General features: G+C 51.7%; 1 protein-coding gene across 1 annotated transcript in view; it reads right to left on the reverse strand.

The window, feature by feature from the left end:
• The window catches only part of ITGAV (integrin subunit alpha V), a 49,429-nt gene that overhangs the window by 9,273 nt on the left and 20,975 nt on the right, over positions 1-19,181 (reverse strand). The window contains exons 9-20 of the mRNA XM_023762120.1: positions 17,943-17,995; positions 17,154-17,356; positions 15,505-15,696; positions 12,708-12,753; positions 11,056-11,163; positions 9,323-9,381; positions 6,919-7,073; positions 4,629-4,766; positions 2,271-2,338; positions 1,469-1,616; positions 871-963; positions 1-15 (exon numbers count right to left, since the gene is read on the reverse strand). Of these exons, the coding sequence (XP_023617888.1) occupies positions 1-15; positions 871-963; positions 1,469-1,616; positions 2,271-2,338; positions 4,629-4,766; positions 6,919-7,073; positions 9,323-9,381; positions 11,056-11,163; positions 12,708-12,753; positions 15,505-15,696; positions 17,154-17,356; positions 17,943-17,995 (1,278 nt within the window). The remainder of the gene's footprint in view (positions 16-870; positions 964-1,468; positions 1,617-2,270; positions 2,339-4,628; positions 4,767-6,918; positions 7,074-9,322; positions 9,382-11,055; positions 11,164-12,707; positions 12,754-15,504; positions 15,697-17,153; positions 17,357-17,942; positions 17,996-19,181) is intronic.

A 19,181-nucleotide genomic window follows, 5' to 3' on the forward strand; every position in this document is an offset into this window, starting at 1 on the left:
CAGGCCGGCGAGGAGCTGGCGGGGGGGGGGGGGGGAGATGTCAGTAAAATCAGGTCCGATTAGTGAACATCAACGTCCAATAAAGAGAACGTCCTAACCGGGTTTTCTGCGCTCGCAAGAACCTGGAAGTGTCTCAACAGGCCCATTACATCTGATCTTCTAGCAAAGCTCTTTCAGGACCTGGGCCAACCCATGATGGGGTCTATGGAACAACAGTTCTTAACGGTAATTCTATCTCCTTGTAATACTCATCGTCTTCCAAAAAAATGAAAAAGTGAATGTTTGTTCGTTCAATGGAAGGAAACAACGACCACAGTGCTGTGTCTGCAGGAAGCGAACCCTGAGCGTGTGTTAAGGGGCAGGGAGGAGTGGACTCAGGAGACAGGGGCAGGGCCGGCCCCGGCTCCCCGCCGCCCACAGCGCTCCGCACCAAGCACCCGGCTCCCGCAGGCGGGAACGTTACAGGAGGAGAGGACGCCCGCCGGCTGTGGGTTCATGTAAATGACACATAAACAGGCATTTCTTCAAACTGCCCCCCACTCCCAAAGCCCGGAGCTGGCCACCGGAATGACCTGGCCTCGTCTGGACTGAATGAGCTGTGAGTGGAGAAGCTAGAGAAACTGAGAAATACGAAAAAAAACAAAAGTACGTTCCACTTGTTAGCGAGACATTGTGTTACATATACCTGAGCCCTGGCCGGCGGCTCGGTGGTTCGAGCACCTGCCCATCACTGGCCTCTAAGTCAAACCCACTGAAAGGCACCCTTTTGAAGTGTTTACTTAAGAAATTTACTGCAGACAAACCCACAGGGGAAAGAATGTGGTACTTTCCTTCGCAGATAAACACGCCCACGTGATCAGAGCGTCTCACCTGCGTCCCAGCCTTCATGGGGTTCCCCAGGTCACACACCACCTGGCGGGTCTGGTTTTCTGTCTTAAACGCACAGGAAAGTCTCGCCAGGGCCTTGGAGAGACGGAGAAAGGGTTATAAGGAAAATAAATTAATGACAAAAAAAGAAAGAAAGCAGAAGGCATGAGAGTAAAACGTTCCTAGACAGTGTCATGCAGTTGGATGTTTACGTTCTTGCTGGACAAGGCAATACACCCCCTGAGCAAACGGGGGCGGGGCGGGCAGAAGCCAGGCGTGCACAGCTGCCACGTATGCGCGTGGAGGCCCTTCTGGAAGGTCCTGGACGCAGACACGGAACCCCAGCAGCTGAGGGCCAGGGTCCGAGGGCCAGGCCGAGGCAGCGTCTGCCCGACGGGTTCCGGGCCCTCAGAGGCCATGCTCACCGTGACCTGAGCCCGATGAGGCAGCAGCTGGCCAGGGCACGGGGACAGGCAGGCTGGCTGGCCGTGCAGCCTCGGGGGATTGGGGGGGGGGGGGCTGGCACACACCCCGCGGGGAGCTCCCGGGCGGGCGGGCGGCATGAGACTGGGGCGCCCTGGGTTACTGAGGCCGCGCCTACCTCGCTGTTGCGGACGACGCCGATGAAGTCGGCCTGCGGGGGGAGGGCCACGGTGAGCTCCGCCTCGTAGGCGCCTTCGCCCTGGTTCTGCGCCGTCACCATCAAGGTCAGGGGGTTGTCGTCCCCGACGTAGATCTTCTTCTGGTCTCTGCTGGGTGACACAGGCCCAGACCGTGAGACGGGCCGCGTGGGGCAGCAGGGCCGTCCACGGGACGGGAGACAGACAGACACGCAGACGGCGGCACCGACACCCTCCCCGCGTCTCGGGGCGTTTACACGACCCCCAGCTCAACAGGAAACGGGGACCTGCACGCGGGCGCAGAGCCCACGCTCGTCGGAGCGAACAAGGCGATGCCGCCAGCATATCCCCGCCGTGCAATCCATCACCGGACGTCACTTTACGTCTCCCTGTGCGTCCGGACTAAGTCTCTGATTTTAGGAGAAAACGGAATTGCTCATTTGTCACGATTCTCACAAAAACCCTTCGTGATTTATGTCTCGTGCACATATGAGGGGATTCCTTCAGGCGGGAGGAGGCCGATGATGAAGGCGGCCGTGAGGGGACACGGTGGCCTCTCACAGGACCCAGCGGGGGACGGGGCCAGCCTGTCGCCCACACAGCGAGGAGAACTCAGCGCCTGCTGCTCTGAAGCTCAGACCGACAGCCTGACCGTCACAGACAGTCATGCATCCCCCTCGGATGTAACGAGTTCTGGTTCAGATACACCGTCCCTGGGAGGAGCAGCTGGGCTCCCCCGCGTGCCCGTCCTGTGCGCGGTGTCACGGGGCGGGCAGGCCTCACCTGTCCACGGACACCTCCAGCTTGGGTTTGCAGACATTGTCTTCGCCGCAGTCCAGGAGGATGTGGGCCTAGGAGAGAGGAGCGGTTACGTCTCCTGGCGGGAGAGAGCGGTGCGGCTCACACTGCAGGGCATGTCCTACTACACGTGGAGCGCGTGGACACGCATGTGCACACATATATACAGGCACATGGATTCGTCCACTTCGCATGCTAACAGGGGTCGTGGCTACTTCCTTCCACACGGGTCAGTGAACGGGCAGGAATGGCAGGAAGGAAAGGACTCAGGACATCAGACGACCAGGTGGGAGCTTTCGTCCCATCTCCAGTTGAGCTGCTAAGATTGTGGAATGAAGTGTCACATAGAAGAGAAAGTGACAGTCAAGAAACGAGGGTTCCGCCCGGCCGGCGTGGCTCGGTGATTGAGCATCAAACTACCGGCCAGGGGGTCACAGCTTGATTCCCATCAGGGCACAGGCCCGGGTTGCAGGCTCCATCCCCAGTGGGGGGCATGCAGGAGGCAGCCGGTCATCATTTATGTTTCTAACTGCCTCCCTCTCCTTTCCTCTCTGACATCAATAAAATTGAAAAAAATAAATGAGGGCTCAGCGGCTGCTAGCTAAGGTGTGTGATTTGGGCAAAATAAACTCCTTCTAGGGTTTCTCATTCCAGACCATGGTTCTGTCAACGCCATGGAAACGCGGCTGCGGGGTGTAAGGGAGGAGGAGACAGAGTGGCAGTTCAGAGAGCAAACCACGGAACCAGCCACGGAATCAGCCACGGGACCAGCACAGGGGACAGCCACGTAGGGAGCCGCCACGGGGGAACAGCCACTGGACACCAGGAGTCCAGCGTGTGCAGCCACGTGGAGAAAGAGGGCAGAAACCATCCTAGACAAAGACATATTCTAAGTATCCACATGCAAAGTAAAATGTAAACTACATTGTTAAAATATACAAATCACGAAGACTTGGATTTTAATACAAAAGTACATTAGAATATATTTTAATTTGCCTTACACGTCTACCATGTATAGTTTTATCAAACCACACACAAAGGAGTATTTGAGCCCGGCCAGCGTGGCTCAGTGGTTGAGCGTTGACCCACGAACCAGGAGGTCACTGTTCGATTCCTGGTCAGGGCACATGCCCAGGTTATGGGCTCGATCCCCAGTGGGGGGCGTGCAGGAGGCAGCCGATCCATGATTCTCTCTCATCACTGATGTTTCTATCTCTTTCTCCATCTCCCTTTCTCTCTGAAATCAATAAAAACATAATTTTTATAAAAAGAGTATTTGAGATGTTAGAGTATTAGACAAAGAAGAAATAACAACCAAAATGCAGGATAAAGAATCCTATAAAAGAAGAAATTTTAACCTAAAAATACGAACATGTAATAAAAAAGAGGAAGAAATAGGAAATGCAATCATAATATCTGAATACATGGGTTTTACATAACATTTTCTAAGAATATTGTAATACAGCCTGTATGACATTTTATTGCTTTATTTGGTTTTATGAAAAGAAAGTACTATACATATACACTGAGTGGCCTGATTATTATGACCACCCCATCAGTACTTCGTTGGGCTACTCCTGCACAATACGATACCTAAGTATCGTTGCTAATCAAGTTCATCCTATCATGTTGATGGTATATCCCAATGGAGATGGCTTCTTCCAAAAAGACAATGCGCCATGCCACGGTGCTCGTATTGTTCAGGAGTGGTTTCAAGAACATGAGGGAGACTTTACCTTGCTTAGGTGGCCCCACAATCACCAGATCTCAATCCAGTTGAGCATTTGTGGGACGAAGTTAAAAGAGCCATCAGGCAGCTGGTTCCACAACCATCAAACCTCACAGAACTGGACAGTGCTATTCATCAGGCATGGTGCCAGATTCCTCGCATCACCTTTCAACATCTCGTGGAGTCAATGCCAAGAAGAATCGCCGCAGTATCGAAGGCAAAATGTGGCCCAACGAAGTACTGATGGGGTGGTCATAATAATCTGGCCACTCAGTGTGTGTGTGTGTGTGTGTGTGTGTGTGTGTGTGTTTTCAAATTAAATCAAAGATAAAACAGATATTAAACTTGTTCAGCAAAATATTAAAATACTGTGTAAATCGGCGTTTTGTTGTTTTCCTTGAATTATTTAACTTCCTATGTGACCCCAACGTTCCCTCCGTATCACCGAGTTCCAAGTGGCTTTCATTGTCTCTAACTTGAGTCCTCCCCCTTTTATTTCTTTGACTAAAATCCCAAGGTTACAAGAGCAACCCCTCGTGGTAATTTAAAACAGGAACGGCAAGACCGTGACGAAATGAAAGGCTGAGACTCGGGAGAAGCGAGGAGGCGCGTACCTGCCGACTGAGGTTGGCGGGCGTGAACTGGTTGAGGATGGGCCGCAGGCCCGTGGCGTCGGCCGCCGTCCTGTAGTCCAGCCGATACTCCATGAAAATGGTGATGGGAGTGAGCTTGTCTCTAAACTCAGACTCATCCTAGAAACGGAGAAGCTGCGCGTTAATGAGGACATCGAGCTACCGGAGAAACCCAAGCGCAGAACACAAAGCCAGCTGTGTGACGCATCTCTCCGTCCAACTCTACCAAACCCTCCGTGAATGTAAACTTATAAAAGGTTATTATTCTCTGAGAACACAATCAGTTTATGCATCATAATGTCATTATTTGATTCACACAAAAATATATGAAGGGTATTAATAAAATGAGCACTCAATTACACGCCCACCCCGGCCTGTGCAGCTCAGTGGTTGAGCATCGACCTAAAGCCAAGAAGTCACTGGTCTGATTCCCGGTCAGGGCACACGCCCAGGCTGCAGGCTCGATCCCCAGTGTGGGGCGTGCAGGAGGCAGCCGTCAGTGATGTCTCTCTCATGGATGTTCCTCTCTCTCCCCCTCTCCCTTCCTCTAAAATAAATACTAATAAAAACATATTTTAAAAAATACACGCCCCATATTATAACTGGAACGTTACTGCCATCGCTTCAGCTACCCACGTGGTCCTCTCTGGAGCGCCTCACGCCTCTGCCTTCCTTCCGAGCGACCGCCGTCCTGAGCCCAATCCCCATCCCTGCGCTGGCCGGCAGCAGTTTATAACCGTGTACCGTCTCCAAACAGCGCGTTCCTGGGTTAGCTTTTCCTGTCTATTTAAGAATCAGATCAAACATATTCTCTGATTTGCTTCCTTCGTTCAATGCCCTGGTTGGAATCTTCGGATCCGTAGCCAGACGCCCTATCCATGGCCCCACTGGCCCAGTCCTCGTGGACACAGCACATGCTTCCAGTATCTGCATCTTCTCCACTTTCTTCCTTTCGTGTCTTATCGTTTTCTGATACAGGTTTCCACATCCTTGGTTAAGTTTACTCCAAGGTCGCTGTGGTTTTCTTGGTGCGATTGTAAATGAGATCGTTCTCTTAGTTTCCCTTTCTGAGAGTCTATTATTAACGTCAAATAATGCAGCTGGTTTCTGGATGCTTGTTCTGCATCCTGCTGCTTTAACTGAATTCATTTGTCAGTTCTGGGAGTTTTTGGTGGAACCTTTAGGGCTTCTAAATTTATTTTATTATTATATTTTTTAAATTGATTTCAGAGAAGAAGGGAGAGAGATAGAGAGATAGAAACATCAATGATGAGAGAGAACCATTGATTGGCTGCCTCCTGCACGCCCCCTACTAGGGGTGGGGGGATCAAGTCTGCAACCAGGGCATGTGCCCTTGGCCGGAATCGAACCTAGAACCCTTTAGTCTGTGGACATTCTATTCACTGAGCTAAACCAGCTAGGGATTCTAAATTTAATTTTTATTTTAGAAAGAGAGGGAGAGGGAGAGAGATACGACATCCACGATGAGAATCACTGACTGACTGCCTCCCGCACGCCCCCCACTGGGGATCGTGCCCACAGCCTGGCAGGTACCCTGGTCGGGAACCGAACCAGCCCCTCTTGTGCACGGGCGGACGCTCGACCACTGAGCCACACTGGCTGGACCTGGACTTGTATTTTAGATTCTGTTTCGTTCATTTCTGTTCTGATCGTTACTATTTCCTTTCTCCTACGCACTTGGGCTTCGATTGCTGTTCGTGTTCTAGTGTCTTTGAGTTTACGTAAGTTCTCTTGTTTCTCGAGGGAGGCCTGTAACGCCACACACGCCCTCTCAGGAGGGCGGGCGCTGTGTCCCACAGACTGTATCCTGGGGGGGCCCTTGGGGGTACGTGACCCACCAGGAGGAGGAGGCCGCTACTCGGGCCGGACATTTAAAGAGCCACACTTGCCCTGACCGGTTTGGCTCAGTGGATAGAGCGTCGGCCTGCGGACTGAAGGGTCCCAGGTTCGATTCCGGTCAAGGGCATGTACCTTGGTTGCGGGCACATCCCCAGTAGGGGGTGTGCAGGAGGCAGCTGATGGATGTTTCTCTCTCATCGATGTTTCTAACTCTCTATCCCTCTCCCTTCCTCTCTGTAAAAAATCAATAAAATATATTTAAAAATAATAATAAAAAAAATAAAGAGCCGCACTTCCTCACGTGCATTTCCTGTGGACTTAATGCACGAACATGTACAGAACATGAAAAGCGCCCGGATGAGGAGAAAAGCAACAGGAGAGAAGAGCAGACGTGGAGGGAGAAGGGCCTCACCCGCAGGTACGCCACCAGCTCCTCGCACTGCATGCGGCCCCCCCGGGAGACGGTCATGTTCTTGGGGTGGCCCGGGGACCTGTTGTGGAGAAACAGCGCTCGGCGAATGGCTCCCTTTTGCTTGAGTTTATCCAAAAGAAGCTCCACCTGAAAGTCTACACAAACCAAAGGTTTATGACCAACGCGGCCCCCGGACGCCGCCCGCCCGCATCCCTGGGTCACGCACAGACACCCGCTCCCAACGCCCTCGGGACGCTGTGCTCCCAGGGAGACCACCACCGATTCGTTCGGGATAAATGTGTCACAATTAACGGCAGAATTCACCCAGCTCCTCCCCAGGGAAGGTCAGTGATTCAGGCACCAGATCCTGAGGCAGTAAAACAGGTGGAGGGACCCCTCCCTTCTGCGTTAGAGTGACCAGCCTGAGGGGACCCCGTGTAAATACACGCAAATGACGCTCCGAGTGCAGGGGGCAGGCCTCCTGCTGAGGGCGACTCAGAGGCACCCTTTCCTCTAGGCCAGCGGTTCTCAACCTGGGGGTCAAACGACCCTTTCACAGGGGTCGCCTAAGACCATCGGAAAACACATATATAATTACATATTGTTTTGTGATGAATCACTATGCTTTCATTATGTTCAATTTGTAACAATGAAAATACATCCTGCATATCAGCTATTTACATGACGATTCATAACAGTAGCAAAATTATAGTTATGAAGTAGCAACAAAAATAACTTTATGGTTGGGGGTCACCACAACACGAGGAACTGTATTAAAGGGTCGCGACATTAGGAAGGTTGAGAACCACTGCTCTAAGGCAGTGGTTCTCAACCTCCTGGCCCTTTAAATATATTCCTCATGTTGTGACCCAACCATACAATTATTTTCGTTGCTACTTCATAACTGTCACGTTGCTACTGTTATGAATCATAATGTAAATATCTGATCTGCAGGATGGTCTTAGGCGACCCCTGTGAATGGTTCGTTCGACCGCCAAAGGGGTCGCGACCCACAGGTTGAGAACCGCTGGTCTAAGGCGAAGCTTGACCTGAACCTGTGCGTGTGGCCATGAGCTTCCCGACCCCACACGCCCTCTCACGGGAACATGTCGTCCGTGTTCTGCTCGGAGAGTTGATAGTTTGCACTAAACGTTTGTGTGGACTTCACAGGGGACACGTTTACGGACAAAAGTTTAGTGCAAACTATCAACTCCCTGGTGGGAGCTCGGACGACAGGCTCCCCGTGAGAGGGCGTGTGGGGTCGGGAAGCACGGGCCACCCAGCTGTCGGTCAGGCACCCCCTTAGAGCGACTGCGCGGCCGCTGGCGGGAAGCCGGCGTCAGGGCCGGTGCTGCTAAGGTCCGGGCTCTCAGGAGCGTCTTCCCAGGAGGGGCGGGTGCAGGCCTCTAACCACAGCGTCTCCAGTTTCTCTGAAGGTTGAACTTCAGGTCCCATTTGGGTGAAAGCCCAGGGGTACTCTGCTTCCAGTTCTGTCCATCCACCCCACTGCCCTCCGCGCGCTCACACGCCACCACACGCACCACCACACGCACCAGCACACACACCACTGCACACACAATCACACGGGTGCAGCCTCCGCCCGCTGTCGTGCCTCCCAGCACGTCCCTGTCATGCGGCAGATCGTGGCCACAGGACTTAACGCTCCACCCGCTCTCAGGACGCAGAACCGCGTTTTTGGAGGGAAGAGCCACCCGGGAGCTGGCTGTGTGGTTACAGGAGTGGCCCAGACCATGTCTCCTGCTCTTTCTAAACCACCTGAGGCCAGAGCCAGCGGGGGCTCCCCGAGGCCTACGGACGGAGGTCCCAGAGACCCCCGGCTTACGGGCGATCACGACCCCTGGCTTACGGGCCATCGGGACCCCTGGCTTACAGACCATCGGGACCCCCGGCTTACGGGCCATCGGGACCCCCGGCTTACGGGCCATCGGGACCCCCGGCTTACAGACCATCGGGACCCCCGGCTTACGGGCCATCGGCTCGTTCCCTCGCACAGGGACGCGCTGGGCCGGGTGAGGGTCGTGGGCACGTTCAGGGGCGACTCTTCGCCGCGTCAACGAACGGGCCACCGAGACCCCTGGCTTACGGGCCATCGGGACCCCTGGCTTACGGGCCATCGGCTCGTTCCTGCGCACAGGGACGTGCTGGGCCGGGTGAGGGTCGCGGGCACGTTCAGGGGCGACTCTTCGCCGCGTCAACGAACAGGTGTGTCATTTCCCCGCTGGGTAGGAGCTTCCACACAGTGATTGTGGACTAAACCTTCCAATAAGTAACCACTGCCCGAGTGACTCCCGCCCCCTCAGGGTGAGCTGCGTGTGCAGCGTCGGTAACTCGCGTGATTCCCACGGACACGCACACGGACACGCACACGGACACGGGCACTTACTCAGTTTGGCGGGAAGCGCGCCTTTGCCGTCCGCCCGCAGGCAGAACCTGACGTTGAAGCTGCGGGGAAACAAGAACACACGTATCCGTCACGCAGGCCGGCCGCGCTCCCGTGTCCTCACACCTCATGCCTCACGCCCCGCGGGGAGCCACCCGACAAAGCTTCCTGTCTGTCTGTCTTCATCTCGTATTTAACAATGAAACGAGACAAACTACCTCCCTCAGCCTCCCCAGCCCAGGCTCCCTTCCTCGCTCGTCCCGATGAGGAAGAAAGGAAAGAATTCCCCGCTTCCCCCCGAGGCCCTAGCTCCGGGGACACGTGGAGACGAGGGAGGGAATCCAGACGTGAAGTGACGCCGTGTCATCGAGGTCCCACCGACGCTCCCTGACGAGCCAGCTCCCGACGGGGCTCCCCCTCGCTAGCGAGCCCGCGATCGCTCTCCCCGGCTCTTGGGAAAGAAAGTCGTCCCAGCTCCCGTCACCCCTCCAGCTCTGAGTGCTCTGGCCCCTGTGCCCGGAACCGGGGTGTTCCCCCAAGTGGGGCCCTGGGGGTGACTTCACAGCATGTGGGCCCAGGCCTGTCATGACTAAGTCATACTTGTTCTGACGTGTAGGGGAAAGATACTGGTTTCTCCATTGTATCTTAAAATGTTTTAGACAAAATATGTCAGTTTAAAGAAAAAAACCTTCAGAAAATTACAAATACAGGTAGAATGAAAATATGCAAAATCATGCGCTATAGGGAAGAGTAGCATAAAAATATGGAGACTTGAGAAACTGCAAACTATAGAAGAATTCAGTTAAATTTTAAAGAAATATTTTTTTATTTAAAAACTAGTAAAGGAACAATAGAAGACTGGTATATTAGAGCAAAATAATATTTGTTCATACAGCTACTCACAGGTATTAAATCTGAAAAAGATCATACCTTTTAAAAATTAAAACGTTCATGGGTCTTTTTTAAAATTAAGTATGAATGAATTCTGAAATCTTATTATCTTTTCCTTCTTTTTTAATATATTCATTGAGCATGTGTCACTTAAAAAACCTACACTAGTTTTTGGCCAGGCCGGCGTGGCTCCGTGGTTGAGCGTTGACCTATGAACCAGGAGGTCACAGTTTGATTCCCGGTCAGGGCACAGGCCCGGGTTGCAGGCTCGATCCCCAGTGGGGGGCGTGCAGGAGGCAGCCGATCCATGATTCTCTCTCATCATTGATGTTTGTATCTCTCCCTCTTCCTTCCTCTCTCTAAAATCAAATACACACACACACACACACACACACACACACACATAAACTTTCCACTAGTTTTTAACATACTTCTAGAGCTTCTGCATATCTTTCTAGAACAATATTTCTATAATCCAATCTATGACATGATAAGAGTAGACAAACGAAATCTGCTTTCGCACTATTTCACCCCCTACCTTCATTTTCGATTGTTTTTATAATAACTGAGCCACTTGCCCTGACCGGTTTGGCTCAGTGGATAGAGCATCGGCCTGCGGACTGAAGGGTCCCAGGTTCGATTCCAGTCAAGGGCATGTACCTGGGTTGCGGGCACATCCCCGGTACGGGGTGTGCAGGAGGCAGCTGATCGATGTTTCTAACTCTCTATCCCTCTCCCTTCCTCTCTGTAAACAATCAATAAAATATATTTTATAAAAATAAAATAACTGAACCACTCATCAGAATAATAACTATAATAATCACAACATTAGCTAATACTCTTACCAGGAAACTTTAAGATCTGTCCCAGGCAGCGAGCAGGTCTTGTTGTCTTGGTTTAAAATGCTCGGGTAGACTTCGAGGCCAGCATTGACCGTGATGACCGGTCTGGCTCTAGTGGGAGAGAGAGAGAGAGAGAGGCGGGAAGTGAGGAAAATGAAGAAGCTGTTTACAATGTCGGACTGACTGAGCATTTTGGGTTCACACTCACAGGGCAGTGAAGAGACAAGAACTAAACCTCAGAATGACACTGTCCCCGTCGCCCAGGGCTGCCCTGATTCCAGCAGGAAGTCCCGTGACCGGCAAATCCCTCGGGCCCAGGCTAGCGGGACACTGGCCGAACTCTCTGAACTCTGCCCACGAAAGCAGAACAGCGAAGCCAGCCGTGCGCTATGGACCTAACGCAACGCTCACGGCGGAACAATGAGGGCCGGGCACCATCCGTGCTGTTACGGAGGATCTACTAGTAAGACACACGCCACAGGTAATGTCAGTGCAACATGGGAGAAACCCACAGTGTGCAAAGCATGCACACACACACACACACACACACACACACACAAGCATTGAATGCCTAGTGTGTTTCTGATTGTATACACTAGTAAACGAATAACTAGTCTGAGAAGAGACTTCTTTATTGTATGCCCTTTTTATATTATTTGAATGTTTACCACCTGCACGTATTACTTCATTAACAGCCATTTTAAAAACTGAGACGGAGCCCGGCCGGCGTGGCTCAGGGGTTGAGCAACAACCTATGGACCAGGAGGTCACGGTTTGACTCCGGGTCGGGGCACAGGACTCATCTACTGTAGGGGACGTGCAGGAGGCAGCCGATCCATGATTCTCTCTCATCATTGATGTTTCCATCTCTCTCTCCCTCTCTGAAATCAATAAAAAATATATTTTTAAAAACTTATAATAAATAAAATAAAAACTGAAAGAGGCACCGATTTAAATTCTGTCCAGAAATGCAGCCGCTCCAGCCTGCGCCGTCCCAATCCCCAGCCGAGGACACGCGTCTGTGCGAGGGCACACGTCTGTGCGAGGACACGGTGCCCGAGCTCCAGTCGCGTTCCTCCAGCCACAGCCCCATCAGCTGCTGGGTCAGCGTCCTCCCCGCCCACACGGCCCGTGGAAGGTGAACACCTTCATCTCCCTGGGAGGCGGGAGGATGGCCTAGGCCCTCGGGCAGGAGGGACTGATGGGCACAGAGTAAGTGGGACCGTGCATGAAGCTGGGAGACACAGGCCTGGACGTATATGCTGCTCTGAGCAACCGTGGTCCCCGGAGTCACTGCACACGGCCTTTGTGGTCAGAATGTTACGCACAAACACAAGTTAGTTTCTCGCCTCTCAGCGGAAAACGTCAACTCCTAGAATTTGGGGGGACATTGAAAAGGTAGGAGACTCCCTCTAGACATGATTGCAAGAACGAAGAGGGAAACCCTACATGCTTTCTGAAATTATAAACGTCTACGCTTTCTCCACATGGGGATCGCTCCTTCTATAGATACAGCTCGCCTACAGTAAATCTTAAAGAGAAAGAACAGATTGTACCGTCACTTCGAGAAAACTAAGCTGAAATCAAAGCACTGGGACTTAACTACAAAACGTTCGATTAATTCAGAACAGAAGCGGCGATGGGAAGACGCTCACCTGTATAACACAGCTCTGTCCACACCAAAAGCTCCCACAATCAAGTCTTAAAAGAGAGCAGAAAAAAATGTTAATAATAATGATTTTTTAAAATTCACATACCATTCCATACAGCTTTCAATACACACGATTAGGATTTAAACACAGTCTCAAATCTACCTTCAGTAGGAGGCGGAAGATGACCTTTAGAAGGTTAGGATAGGAAAATTCGAAATGAGCTACTGCCGATGGCAAACGCTCCTCATAAAACGAGTCTTCCATTCAAGCGGACGGTCTTCCCGTGGACACTTAGTAAAACCAGCCAAGTGGGGAGCAGAGCCCCAAAACATGGACCACGAGGGAAGCCCTGTGGTGCCTGTGGATGCCGCTGTACAGGTATTTCTTCATTTTCTTTTAATTTTTTTAACCAAAACCAAAAAGCACATCGCATACGTTTAGAATACTTAGACCTGATAGCAGACAGCACTCACATCAACACAGACAGAAGGCATTCGTCTTCATACGTGAGAGGTAAAAAGGACTCACAATTAGGGGAAAAAAATGCTCTCACAGCTCCATCTCACAGTATAAACAAGCTGGATTTGAGGAAGCCCTTTCCAGGCAAAACAAAGTACGTGGAAAAAAAACAACAACCATAAAAACAGGCAGATTGTACTACAAAAAAATTAAGAACTTCTCTATGCCCCCAAAAAGCAACTGTGACAAGCTAAGAAGTATACGGGGGCAGGGAAAAGTAGGTTTACAGCTACGTGCATAGGAAGCAAGAGTTTATTCTCGTTCTATTATTTATTATTGTTATTATTTTCCACACGAACAGCTGTAAACCTATTTCTGTCTTAGTTGAGTTAATAGCCTAAAACATGCTATTTTAAGGCACCTGCCACAAGGTAAAAAAAAGAATTAATGAAAGAAAAACATCCCAATAAAACAGAGGGGAAAAAGAGATGTAAAAAGAAATTCACAGAAGTAAATAGATGCAAGTAAACAAAACGCTTACTCTCACTAATAACCAAAAACTGAAAATTAAGACAAAAGGACATTTCCACCTGCCACATAAAGTTACTCTACAGGGAACAAAGATGACACTCAACATGGAACAAATGTGAGAGAAGGACCCTCACTCGCTGCGGTAAGTGGTTTAAAAGGTGGCAAAACCTTCGTTTAGAGGGAGTGGGACTGTAGCTTGACAAGCGAATCAACAAACTTAAAAAAAACACCGTGCTTATCTTTGACAAAATAATTTTAAAATTTTGTCTAATAATAAAGAAATAAAAAGTTTTTAAAAATAAGGTGTATACAAACCAGAATTATATATAATATAAATGCCCCAAAATAAGGTAAATACGATACGATATAGTCATTTGATAAAATGAAAAATATAAAATTCATGCTTTTGAAGAAAAATTAGTAACATGGGAAAACATTTCTGATACTTTCAGTGAATAAAATATGCTATTAATAGTGCATAAAGCACAATTCTATTTTGTTCATAAATGTGTATGAATGCTTTGGAAAAAAGATTGCAAAATACGTTCTGCTGTATTTGCTAAGATTTCTATAAATATATTGCACTTATAACCAGAAAATCCTTGAACACAGAGAGAGAATCAACTTCCTGTCGTATTTCTAAGAGCGCTTCAACAGACTCGCCCACTGAGCTCACAGTAACTGTCCCAACAGCAAAGGCAGTTACGTCTTCTGCACTATATTTCGTTTAAAGAATAGACCCATTATAATCCAGGTCTATTGCAGTAACTCCAAAGTATGTATGAGCCAGAAAATAAAAATCTCACTTTCTCTAATGGCTCACACCAGTGGGCAGGTTGGGCCAACGCCCTTTCTGAGTCTCTCTTCTCATCCAGAAGATGGTGATGAGCTGAGATAGTGAGCATTCTCCAGAGAATTACATGAAATAACGTATTTGCTAAAAACCACAATGATTAGTCAAATCCACAAAAATGTTAGATCATTGAAAATGAAAAAAGGCCCTGGCGGTGTGGCTCAATGAATAGAGTGTCAGCCTGTGGACTGAAGGGTCCTGGGTTCGATTTCCGGTCAGGGCACAGGCCCAGGTTGCGGCTCAATCCCCAGCGTGGGGTGTGCAGGAGGCAGCCTATCCATGATTCTCTCTCATCATTGATGTTTCTCTCTCTCCCTCTCCCTTCCTCTCTGAAATCAATAAAAATATATTATAAATAAAAAAGGATGGCTAACATTCAAAAACTCAAAAGAAGCATTTATTTCACTGTGTGTGACTTCCCTGACATTTCCTTACAGATTTCAACACAGGAAGCTCAGAGCCCGTGGTTTTGCTGGAAACGCCCGGGAAATAGAGCTGCTTTTCCTGCGATGCCCCCTGGACTCAACACAGCACCACCCAGCACAGCACCACTCAGCACAGCATCCACTCAGCACAGCACCACTCAGCACAGCACCACTCAGCACAGCATCCACTCAGCACAGCACCACCCAGCACAGCACCACTCAGCACAGCATCCACTCAGCACAGCACCACCCAGCACAGCATCCACTCAACACAGCACCACCCAGCACAGCACCACTCAGCACAGCACCACTCAGCACAGCACCACCCAGCACAGCACCACTCAACACAGCACCACCCAGCACAGCACCACTCAACACAGCACCACCCAGCACAGCACCACTCAGCACAGCACCACTCAGCACAGCACCACTCAGCACAGCACCACCCAGCACGGCATCTACTCAGCACAGCATCACCCAGCACAGGCCCGTTTGCTCCGGGCCGAGCACTGCGCGCTCAGAGCGGCCGCACCTGGGTACCCGTTGCGGTCGATGTCCGTGGCTCCCTTCATGGCGTAGCCGAAGCTGGGCGGCATGCTCTGCGCGGCCCACCTCCCCTCCAGGCCTGCGACGGGCGCCGCGTTCAAGCCCGTGGATCTGCCGTTGAAAATGTAAACGATCCCCTTCCTGTCTTCACCCCCATAGGGAGCGGCGATGGCGATATCTGGGGGGAAAGGAAGGGGGGCGGAGAGGGAGACGTGAGAGAGGGAGGGAGAGACATGGGAGAGGGAGAGGAGGAGGGGGAGGAAGGAGGAGGGGGAGGAAGGAGGAGGGAGGGGCGGAATGGAGAGAAGCAGGGCTTAGGCGTCTCGTTCAAAGGCAGCCTCGAACCCGAGGGGACTCGGCAGCACCGGGTGGAAGTGACGCTAAAGTGGAGGCAGACACTCTGGGTCTGACCCCGGACAAGTCAGTTAACCTCTCGGGGCCTCAAGCTCCTCGCCCTCCAGTGGACGGGGGGTGGGGGTCAGACCCCTCCCGGGCTGTCCTGGACGGGGGTGGGGGTCAGACCCTCCCGGGCCGTCCTGGACAGGGGTGGGGGTCAGACCCCTCCTGGGCCGTCCTGGACGGGGGTGGGGTCAGACCCCTCCCAGGCCGTCCTGGCTCCAACATCCAGCCAGCAGCTGCGCGTGGCTTGGGTTTTTTGTGTTTTTTTTCCCCAAAGCAAAAGTCAATCTGGCTGGGAAACTTGGAAATCAGAAATCCTTCTTGGTCTTGCTCAGCTTATACTGAACTAACATAAACCAATAAACGTTTGGAATTCTTAAAAAAAAAAAAAAAACTAAAGCAAACCCCAGCCAGTGGTCAGTATGACCCTTTCTAACTGAAATCTTTTACAAACGCGCCCACTCCCTCTCCCTCTGCCGCCCTAGCCACGCCCTCCCCACCCGCTGCCTGGGCCCTGGATGTGGAGTTTCCTTCTTCATGTATGACTTTCTTTAAATACTAAGGGGCACATCCCTACTTGTTGCTGATACACACACTAACAGTTCAACTATGCAGCCTGCGATCTCTTAGAAAGGGCTTCAATAGTATTCTTTTTTTTTAAAATCTTGGTCATGTGAATCTATATTTCACCCTATCATAAAAGCCACCTTAAATTTTTTTAGAAATACCTGCAGCGATTAATTAAATGATTAAATGGGACTCTTCCAAACAGTGAGCTTATTCCTTTTACTTGCCCTCGTGAAGGGAGAGAGAACCTCCCTCAGTCACAACCAAGGTGCAGCTTTAAAAATATTCACAGCCAATCACAGCTTTGAGTGTGAGTGGCAGCTGCCCAGGTGCCCAGGCGCTTAGTTCGAGCTGTCCCCATGGTGGACAGCAGGGGGCACTGCGAGCAGGAGACGGAATCCCGGCTCACAGGCCAGGGCCGGGGCTGAGGCCGGGCCAGTCCCTCTCCCACAGGCACTGCCCCATCTATTCTGGCTGCACGAACAGCAGCGCATGGGAATCCGCTTTTTAAACGCTTGCTCCGGTTTCTGAGGGAAAAGAGCACCTTCGCGTTGAACCTGGGGTGTCTGTCACTCTCGCCCGCATCCGCCCCAGGAAGGAGGTTGTCACGGGGGCAGAACTTTTCCAACTGGACCCGGCACACGAGGCCCGCCGCCGGCCTGGCCTTACCGTTGAAGCCGTCCTGGTCCAGGTCTCCCAACGGCGCGATGGCGCTGCCGAACCTCGCGAAGACCTCGAAGCCGTTGAGCCTGGTGGTCTGGAAGTCCCCCGAGGCGCTCTGCAGGGACACGGAGACCTGGCCCACCTCCTGCAGCTTCCCATCCGAGCCGCGGTCCATGAACAGCGGGGCGCCCACGAACACGTCCGCGTAACTAGGGAACAGGGCCCGTTCGTGCGGATCCAGTCCACCCATCACTCATCACTCCCCCGTCACTCCCTCCCCCACCACCTCCCAGCCACACGGAGGCTCAGGACCATCACTTCAAACCTGAAGGTCCCTCCCACTCTTCTAATAAAACCAGGAGTAATCCGCATTACTTCTTTCCTTCATACGATCAAAGCTATTCAAAGACATTCTGAGGGTTGGCAGGGGAGGGGGGAAGGCATCAACCCATGAACTCATCACCCATGAACTCATCACCCATGAACCCCGACAACAGGGGGATGAAGGCCTAGGGCAGGGGGGGGGGGGCAGCTGGGAGAGGTCAGTGGGGGAAAACGGGGACATGGGTAATACTTTCAACAATAAAGATTTAAATAATAAAATAAATATAAAATAAGAGAGATGATGAAAAACATAGAGGCCGCCTAGCATCCCTGGTAAGGCTGCTTCAAACTGGTTCCCTACACAGAAGCCTTAGAGGAGAGGGACCAGGCAGAGAGGAAATGCTGAGTTTTAGGAAAGCGCTCATCAACCTGGTACGAAAGCAGTTTCTGGAAACGTCGTTTTCGACTTACTCGTCCCCGTTGATGTCCGTGGCAGCGACAGCAAATCCGAAATAGGCAGCCATCTGGTAAGGAGACGAAAGGACACGGTTACTCCCTCCGGCTGGTCTGACACCGGCAGCCGTGGTCTCTGCACCGAGGAGAGGGGGCGGTTTCTCCGCACACAGTGCTTCAGCCTAAACTCCTCCTCTTTCGTTTATTCCACCCCCACGGCAGCCCTCAGGCACCGAGGCGTTTATTCTCCTGCATTCACAAGCAGAGCGTGTCCCGTGTACATCATTTCAGTGACTTCAACACATACAGCCCGGCCTGCATGGCTCAGTGGTGAACGTCGACCTATGAACCAGGAGCTCACGGTTTGATTCCCAGTCAGGACACAGGCCGGGGTTGTGGGCTCCATCCCCAGTGTGGGGTGTGCAGGAGGCAGCCGATCCATGATTCTCTCTCATCACGGATGCTTCTCTCTCTCCCTCTCCCTTCCTCTCTGACATCAATAAAAATATATTTAAGAAAAAACACACACACACACCACCAAGTCCAAGTACAATCAGTGCTCTCCCCCTCCCTCTCCACTGACCAGACAGACACACCGTCAGCCGGGCCTTCAGCCACAGACGGACGTTTGCCCTGAGTCTGAGGGGTGAGTGGGTGCCGATGCAGTAAGGTAACGGGGAACAGTTACTAACGGTCACCACGGGCTCTCGTCTGTGAACGGTTACAGCTCTACAGGGATGAGCTCATTTGTCTCCCATTCCCGCTGGGGACACGCCAGGGGCTCTGGGGGGAATTCACACAGTGCGACGAGCTGGGTTCCTGCCGGCCCGGGAGGCGGCGGCCAGCAGTCGGGCGCCTGCGGGGGACTCGGGCGGGAAGGGGAGTCCCGGCGAGAACCCTGCAGAGCAGCTCGGGGAGGACACAGTCAGGATGAGCTCAGGCCCGGAGCCCCGATGGCCTTTGTTGGGTGACCCTTCTGAGTCACTAGTGACCATGTAGCTCGCGCTCACGTGGTCCTGCTGTGACCCAGGACTGGCTGAAATGACCACCGACTGAGCAAACGGGATCAAGATGATAGAGACGCAAACTTGGGAGGACCCGAGGCCGTGGAAGGACACAGAGCAGGAGAAATTCCTTGGACGAAAATTTATTAACTTAAAAGATGAACTAAGGTGAACAATGAGTCAGAAACCCAAACAGGAAAAAGCCAGCAGACCTCCCGGGACCTGGTTGGCAGAGACCCGGGGACGACGAGGG

Source organism: Myotis lucifugus, unplaced genomic scaffold (genome assembly GCF_000147115.1).
Source record: "Myotis lucifugus unplaced genomic scaffold, Myoluc2.0 scaffold_234, whole genome shotgun sequence".
Lineage (NCBI taxonomy): Eukaryota > Metazoa > Chordata > Mammalia > Chiroptera > Vespertilionidae > Myotis > Myotis lucifugus.